General features: G+C 31.8%; 1 protein-coding gene across 1 annotated transcript; it reads left to right on the top strand.

Annotated features, from left to right (window-relative positions):
- The first annotated feature begins 1,943 nt into the window (after positions 1-1,943).
- LOC101249340 (uncharacterized protein At1g28695-like) lies at positions 1,944-4,008 on the top strand. Its single transcript, XM_010319904.3, has 3 exons — positions 1,944-2,314; positions 2,383-2,760; positions 3,272-4,008. Exons 1-3 carry the CDS (start codon positions 2,171-2,173, stop codon positions 3,770-3,772), a joined length of 1,023 nt encoding a protein of 340 aa, XP_010318206.1. The 5' UTR covers positions 1,944-2,170; the 3' UTR covers positions 3,773-4,008.
- The last annotated feature ends 5,304 nt before the right edge of the window (positions 4,009-9,312 follow it).

Raw genomic sequence — 9,312 nt, 5'->3', positions numbered from 1 at the left:
CTAAAGATCTGTACGTTTTTATAGGTTTCATCTCTACTAAGCGGTGTCCTTTTGGCGGTAATTAACATTTCAAAAAATATAATATTAATAACTAAAAAGGGATTAAAATACCCTCAAAGTATTGAAAATGGTACAAAATTACCCTTCATCCACCCATTGGCTCCAAAATACGCTTTCCACCCACCTTTGGGTCCAAAATACCCTTGCCATCCACCTTTTGGCTCAAAATTGACCACTTATTTTAACAGTTTTATATTTAAACTATTTAAATATTTTTTAAAATACGTGGTGCTCAACTATTTGTTATAATTTAACTTATTAGTATAATTTATATATCTATTCATTACCCACCCATTACTAATTAAATTCCTCTTAATAAACCCGTCACATTATTAATGCAAGCTACTGCCAGTTGAGTGTTTTTAAAAATTATAGAAGTAAATTATCATACATTCAAGTGGCTAAATAAAAATCACCGATAAACTTAAAGTCTGATTGTGTTCATCTTAATTATTCTTACGTCTCAATTATGTGATGTTACTTCATAGGTAAATTTTTTTCAATATAATATATTAATGGTTTTAAACAAATTATAAATATTTATAAAATTATATTTAAAAAAAGTGCATGAATTAATTTGGGATGTATTACTTGTTTACCTTTAATCAAAAATTTCTAATTCAATTTTGAAAGAAAGTGTCCTCCTAAATAAGCGGCTCAACCTAAATTTAATTGGGGTTTCGATTCGGACTCGAATAATTTTGGATGTCATTTTCAAGAATCTATAATTTCATCGTGTTTTAGTAGTGTTTATGATGATTTTTATATTATAATTGGATCATTAATTGAGTGAGGTTTAGTTAGTAATGAGTGGGTAGTGGGTTGGTTTATAAATTATATTAATAAATTAAAATTATAATCAATAGTGGAACACCAACTATTTTAAAAAATATTTAAAAAGTTTAATTTTAAAACAATTAAAAAAGTGGTTAATTTTGAACCCCAAAGTGGATGACAAGGGTATTTTGGAGTCAATAGGTGGATGAAAAGGGTATTTTGGAGCCAATAGATGGATGAAGGATAATTTTATACCATTTTCAATACTTTAAAGGTATTTTAGACCTTTTCCGTATTAATAATGAGAAAAACATTTCACTCTCAGGTAGAATAGTTCGTTTGAACATTCTATATTCTTTTACTTATAGTAACAGTTAACAAATTTGGAAAAAGTCTCTCACATGGACCATGGTATTCTATATTTACTTTCACAAGCTTTCTAGAGTCTCAGACTTTTGATTTTTTTTTTTTTAGGTTTTCACCATTGATATTCATGTTGAAATATAATTAATTTGATAGGTATATTATTAATTTTATTTTTGAAAATAATATTTTCAATAAGATTTTTTTTTTAATTCAGACTTGAATCTAGCAAATGGAGGAATCCAAATTCACTTAGCGCATTTCAGCTTGGTGACTTTAGGTTCGTAGACCTATTTTGTAGTACCCAATTTATCAAAAATCTTTTTTAAGCTCAATTACTTTTCATGGACGCCCTTTTACAGTGTCTCTCTAAGAAAAATATGTTGATCTCCCTAAGAAAAAAATGTTGATTCTTGAAGGGTTAGTTTGAGACTTGAATATCCATTTTAATAGACTAATTAAGAGAATAAAGAAGAGTTAAGACTTTGACGCTAACGCATGCTTTTTGAGAGAAAGATATTTGTTTTTAATTAAAACACTAATTTTAAATTTTAAATGTAAAAATGATTAATTAATTCTAATTTTAGAAAATTTGGGTATGATTGTATCTTGAAGAATATACTTGGGTAAAATATAAAAGTAATAATATATGAAATTATTTGAAAGTAAAAATAAAATTAGTATGTAGATATATATGACAGTGATGTATATTTAATAAGGTATTTAGTCCTTATATTAATTCTATTCAACAAATTATTCTAGTTGCACACGTAATTTGAAAAGTCTTTCCCTAGTAGTTTAAGTAGTTGAACAAATAAAAAAAAGTACAAAACCAATGCAAACACAAATTTAGTTAGAGTTTAGAAAAACCACGCAACTAGTCGTTCTTCTTTAATTCCCCTTATCATATCTTCATATCGAGATTGATAAAAGAACCTAATCGAAGTCAGTCTTGTATTAATTTCGCCCTATGAATTTCAAGAATCCCATCAACGAATACTATCACTATATTGTGTATACACTTCTTACCATAGTGTTATTATATATTCTCTTGTTAACTTCTTCATCTAAGAGTAACAATTTTGCTTTGTCTCCAAGTCAACCTACAAAAACGGTGAGCAATTAATATTAATCTAAGTATTTAATTTCTTTGATAAGTTATTAACTATGTATTAATTTTAGTTTAACATGAAAATGTATGGAGATGAACTTGAAGAAGCATTAGTGGGAGCTTCCACGGAAGATAAGATGGTAATTATCGCGATTGTAAATAAGGCTTATGTGGAGGGAGATAAGCCGATGCTAGATATTTTCTTGGATGGTTTTTGGCTTGGAGAAGGTACCAATGATTTAATTAAAAATCTTTTGATCGTTGCGATGGATCAAATATCATATCGAAGGTGTAAATTCCTCCATCTTAATTGTTACAAGCTCGAAACGGACGGTGTAGATTTTGCGGGGGAGAAATTATACATGTCGAAAGACTTTATAAAGATGATGTGGCAAAGAACTCGATTTTTGGGAGATGTACTAAAGCGTGGTTATAGCTTCATCTTCACGGTAAACAACATTTATTTTTAGAGGGAAAAAGACTCAAATATGCTACTTTTTCGTTTGAAAAAAGAGCTCCTCTATGTTATTTCCATTAACAAATAACAGCATGACCGAGTCTTCTCTCAAAAGAAAAATGACATATATAAGCTAATTTTTTAACAGGTTGACCTTCGGAGATACCTTTTTAGCCCAAAAAGGGGGAAGCGCGAACTAACCTTGGGAGGTTGATTTTCTCAAAAATATTTTTAGAAATTACCAACCTTTAGAGATTGAATTTTACTTATTACTTTTTGTAGAAATAGAACTCTGAATGTTGGAATTTGTCAATATTGATTTTTTTTTCAAGGAAAATAAATTTGAATGAGTACATAAAAGGACAAAAGGCTAGGAAAAGTTTGGGTCAAGTAAGTTAGAAAATTGAATGGTAGAGTTTAAAATTGGACCATACATGAATGTCACATGAAATTTAAATAATATTTTATCGTTGATTATTGTTTCATTATTTTGTATTGAACAGGACACTGATGTGTTGTGGCTAAGAAATCCATTCCATAATTTGAGTCTCAACAAATCGATCGATCTGCAAATCAGCTCCGATAATTTCAATGGCAATGAATGGTCGAATTCGAATCCTATTAACACGGGCTTCTATATGATCAGATCAAACAATAAAACTATCGCATTGTTTGATAATTGGTACCACAAAAAACACAATTCGAGTGGATTGAAAGAACAAGACGTTCTGCAGAAGCTAATACGTACAAAAGATTTTCGAAATTTAGGCCTTAAATTGAGGTTCTTGGACACTATTTATTTTAGTGGATTTTGTCAAAATAGTAAGGATGTTAAGGCTGTTGTGACTGTTCATGCTAACTGTTGTAGAAGAATTAGTGCAAAAATGGCTGATTTGACTGCAGTTATTCATGATTGGAAGAGGTTTAAGAGCGCCACCTTAAATGAGACGTTGAGGTTTCAGTGGACGCCTCATGATCATTGTCGAGATTCATGGAGAAATTGAGGATATGTTTGAGGAAATTAATAACTATGGTTACAATTTTATTTTTTTTTTGAAAATTCAATTTTGTGATTTTGTAGCAAGGTAGTGTATTTTTTTTTTTTTTTTGTAAATGCATAATATAAGTAGCAAAATAGTCACATTTGTTTGCTCCATTAGGAGAAGAAGCTTTTCTTCTCTTATATTCTTTTGTTGGAGTAAATAGAAAAATTACTAGAAGCAAACTTGTCGAGTGCAAACCTATGTATGAAAAGAATACTCACTTTTGCTTGTCATAGTGTAGTAAAAAATTTGTCATGTTCATAGGGATTGGTATCAAATATATTTTGATCGATAGTACTATACATGGAAATAATTGACATAATACTTTGATCGATAGTACTATACATGGAAATAATTGACATAATATGTAAGGTCCTTAATTTGGTGTCAGTCGTCAATTATAACTCTTAACTTTGGGAGTGCACGAGTAGACACTTAAACTTGTATACAATTTTGTATCCTACGTTACGTCCTACATATATTATGTCATTTTGTATCCCACGTTACGTCCTATATATATTACGAGTTAGATTATTAGCATTTTAATATTAATATTTAACATATTAAATTGCTTTATTTTGGAGTTATAAGAATGAACATTGGAATGGATGACTTCTACATCATCCATTAGCATTGGTTGTCCATCACTTTATTTCATTCTTAATACCTCCATTACTCTATGTAACATATGTAACTCCTGTTGTAACATATGTAACCTATGTAACTCCTATTGTAACCTATGTAACTCCTATTGTAACATATGTAACCTATGTAACTCCTAAGGCCATTATCTTCACTATTTACTACCTCCATTATCTTCCTATTTATTGCTAGGAAGACTTCTTGTAGTATAAATAGTGGTGGTCTTCATTTGGTTTAGACACAAAAAACACAAGAGAAAACAAAGAGTGAAAGAGTTAGTCTAAAAGAGAGTTCTTATTAGTTGAAGGGAGGTGTTCTTTTTGTTGAGCTTTGGACTCAACTCTTGTCCAGAGTTGTTGAGTTATACTTTGTGAAGGTTGTTGTATCCTGGAGGGGACAAGTCAAAAAAGACTACTGTTGGACCGGTAAAAACACTTGCTGCAGTGAGCTTGAATCTCCTTGAAGAGAGCGAGATATCCGCGCCTCAGCCTGAAGAGATTACTTTCTTCATTTTATTTTCAATTGTAATCTTGCAATTTTATTATCTTGTAAGTTTTTTCACTAACAATTTTAAGGAGATCCAATGATGGCTACAATTGAAAAAACCGCGGATGTCAAGATGGGAGATCTTAACAAGCCATTTCGGTGCAATGGTAACCATTTCAAAAGATGGAAGGGTAAAGTACTTTTCTACTTAAGTCTTCTCAATGTTTCTTACGTTTTAACCGAGAAGAATCCAAATAAAGAAGACATCACCACTATGAATGATGATGAAACTATTTCTCATCTAGAGAAAGTGGAAAAGTACGATGGTGATTCCTATAAGTGTCGTATTATCTTCTTAATTGTCTATCTGATAATTTTTATGATTATTATGATAGAACTTACTCTAGTGCAAAGAAAATTTGGAAGACATTGCAGAGTAAGTATGATACCGAAGAGGCTGGAGCGAAAAAATATGCAGCTAGTAGATTTTTTCGTTTCCAAATGGTGGACAACAAATCAGTGGTAGATCAAGCTCAAGACTTCATCATGATTGTTGGAGAGCTTAGGTCCGAAGAGGTTAAAATTGGAGATAACCTTATTGTTTGTGGCATAGTGGATAAACTTCCACCTTCTTGGAAGTAATTTCAAAAAACTATGCGCCACAAACAAAAGGAAACCTCTTTTGAAACCTTGATAATGAAAAATCCGCATGGAAGAAGAAGCAAGAGGCCAAGATGCACTTTTACAAACAGAAGAGAACAACATCACATCGAAGGTAAATTTAATTACTTTGAATAATGCTACTCCTGAAACTCACAAAAATACTTCTTTAAAGCCTAAGAAGAAAAAATTCAAGAAAAATAATGGTAGACCTCCCAAGAAAAATAATGGTGAAAATCACCAAGCACAAAATCAACAAGTTCAAAAAAAGGGACCATGCTTTGTTTGTGGCAAGAGTGGGCATATTGCTCGATTTTACAAATTCCGGAAACGTGGTCCTAACCCTCAGGCAAACGTTACCGAAGAAGCTTTTGTGGCGGTAATTACCGACATAAACATGGTTGAGAATGTTGATGGATGGTGGGCTGATTCCGGTGCAAACCGTCATGTCTGTTATGACAAAGACTGGTTTAAAAAATATACTCATTTTGAGGAGCCCAAAACCATCATACTTGGTGATGCTCACACTATTTAAGTGCTTGGAAAGGGAGATGTTGAATTGTGTTTTACTTCTCGAAGGATATTAACATTGAAAGATGTACTTTATACTCCTTCTATGAGAAAAAATTTTATGTCTAGTTTTCTTCTTAATAAAGCAGGCTTTAAACAGATTATTGAATCTGATCAATATGTAATAGTGAAGAAAGGTATTTTTGTGGGGAAGGGGTATGCATGTGATGGGATGTTTAAGTTGAATTTTGAAATGAATAGAACTTCTACTTCTGTTTATATGCTTTCTTCTACTAATTTTTGGCATGCTCGTTTGTGTCATATTAATGATCGTTATGTTGGAATCATGAGTAGTTTAGGATTAATCCCAATGGTTAAAAAGAATTTTGAAAAATGTGAGGCTTGTAGTAAAGCGAAGATCACTAAAAGGCCTCATTTTCAAGTTGAAAGAAAAAATGATTTGTTAGAATTAGTTCATACTGATATTTGTGAACTTGGTGGAATTCTAACTCGTGGAGGTAATAGATATTTTATCACTTTTATTGATGATTTTTCTAAGTTTACATATGTTTACTTGATGAAAAATAAAAGTGATGCTTTTGAAAATTTCAAAACTTTTCTCAATGAGGTTGAAAATCAGTTTGGAAGAAAAATAAAAAGAATTAGAAGTGATAGAGGCCGTGAATATGAATCAAATGAGTTTAATTCTTTTGTTAGATCATTGGGAATAATTCATGAAACTACTCCTCCTTACTCTCCTTCGTCTAATGGAGTAGCAGAAAGGAAAAATAGAACTTTGGTTGAATTGACTAACGTCATGCTTATTGAATCACATGCACCTTTAAATTTTTGGGGTGAAGCTATTTTAACTGCTTGTTATATGTTGAATCGTGTGCCTCATAAAAAGTCTAAATTGACACCTTTTGAATTGTGGAAAGGTTACAAGCCAAGTTTGAGATATCTAAGAGTTTGGGGTTGTCTAGCCTTTGTGAGGCTAATGGATCCCAAGATTACAAAGTTGGGTAAGAAAGTTAATATTTGTGTTTTTCTTGGTTATGCTTCAAATAGTACAGTCTATAGATTTTTTAATCTTGAAGATAATATTGTAATAGAATCTGGTGATGCTATTTTTCATGAAAAATAAATTTCCTTTTGATATTAAAAATAGTGGGGGTCAAAGGATTGAACAAAATATTTTGTCACTACCTAGTTCTTCTACTTCAACTTTGAAAAATAAAGAAGTTGTTGATTTTGAGTTAAGAAGAAGTAAAAGAGCTACAGTAGAAAAAGATTTTGGTCCTGATTTTTGTGTGTTTAATGTTGAAAATGACCCTCTAACTTTGAAAGAAGCATTATCTTCACATGATTCTATTTTTTGGAAAGAGGCTGTAAATGATGAAATGGAATCTCTAATTTCTAATAAAACTTGGAAGTTAGTTGATTTACCACCGGGTTGTAAAACAATTGGTTGTAAATGAATCTTACGGAAAAAGTTGAAACCGGATGGATCTATTGATAAATACAAAGCTAGGCTAGTTGCAAAAGGTTTTAAACAACTAGAAGGCCTAGAATTTTTTGATACTTTTTCTCCGGTAACAAGAATTACATCCATTAGACTTTTAGTTGCTATTGCTGCCATTTTTATTTGCAAATTCATCAAATGGATGTAAAAACTGCTTTTCTAAATGGAGACCTAAATGAAGAAATATATATAGACCAACCCGAGTGTTTTGTTGAAGCAGGCCAAGAAAACAAAGTATGTAAACTTACTAAATCCCTATATGGCTTGAAACAGGCACCAAAGCAATGGCATGAAAAGTTTGATTCCTGCATGATTTAAAATGGTTTTAAGACAAATGAGTGTGATAAGTGCATATATCATAAGTCTTGGAATAATCCACATGTGATCATTTGCCTATATGTTGATGATTTGTTGATCTTTGGCTCTAACATGTAATGAAGCTAAAAATGTTCTTAGAAAGCCATTTTGATATGAAAGATCTTGGTGATGCAAATTTTATTCTTGGAATAAAAATAACAAGAACATGTGAGGGAATTTTCCTTGACCAGTCACATTATGTTGAGAAAATTTTGAAAAAAATATAACTTTCATGATTGCAAGCATGTTGCTACTCCTTTTGATTCAAGTGTTCACTTATTTTCTGTTGAAAGTTAAAATGATGTAATAAATCAAAAGGAATATGCTAGTATAATCGGAAGTTTGAGATATGTGACTGATTGCACTAGGCCTGATATTGCATATGCAGTAGGAGTACTTGGCAGGTTTACAAGCAAGCCAGGTAATGAACATTGACATGCTATAACAAGAGTTATGAGATATTTAATTGAAACGAAAAATTGTGGTTTGTTTCTATAAAAAATATCGTGTTGTACTTGAAGGCTTTTGTGATGCGGATTGGAACACTTTGTCAGGTGATTCCTGTTCTACAACTGGTTATGTCTTTACTTTAGGTGGTGGTGCTGTTTGTTGGAGATCAAAAAAGCAAACTATAATTGCTAACTCTACCATGGAGGCTGAACTAATTGCTTAGCTTCAGCTAGTGAGGAAGCGAATTGGTTAAGAGATTTATTATTTCAAATTCCTTATTTTGAAAAACCAATTCCTCCTATTTTAATTCATTGTGATAGCACCGGTGCAATTGGTAGAGTTCAAAACCGTTATTACAACGGTAAATCCAGACCTATAAGGAGGAAACACAGTAATGTAAGATCGTATTTGACAAATGGTACCATTAATGTTGATTATGTCAAATCTTGTAATAATCTTGCAGATCCTCTTACGAAGGCCTTAACAAGAGAAAAGGTATGGAGAACATCGAGGGGGATGGGATTGAAGCCTACAAATCCTTGATTCATATATGAGGAAACCCAACCTGGGGACTAGAGATCCTATAACTAGGTTCAAAGGGAAAAACTAATCATATGATGACTTGTTGTGAAAAATGCACTATTTTTTCCCTCCCTATGATGTGAGCGCATTATTTCCTGTAGTTTTGTGAAGGTTGAGTTGATAAAACTCTTAATGAATATCTGTAGCCCGTATGGGTGGAGTGTTAATATTACAGGAGCACTCTCGACAGATTTCACCTATGTGATGTGTGGAAGTAGGTCGCTTCCTATGAGAATGAGGCTTATTCTCAAATGCACTCATGAACCGGGATAGCACATGGCCATAACGTGCT

This window comes from Solanum lycopersicum, chromosome 3 (assembly GCF_036512215.1).
Source record: "Solanum lycopersicum chromosome 3, SLM_r2.1".
In the NCBI taxonomy this organism is placed as follows: Eukaryota; Viridiplantae; Streptophyta; class Magnoliopsida; order Solanales; family Solanaceae; genus Solanum; species Solanum lycopersicum.
The sequence above is the reverse complement of the archived record's forward strand: the minus strand, read 5'-3'. Positions and strand labels throughout refer to the sequence as shown.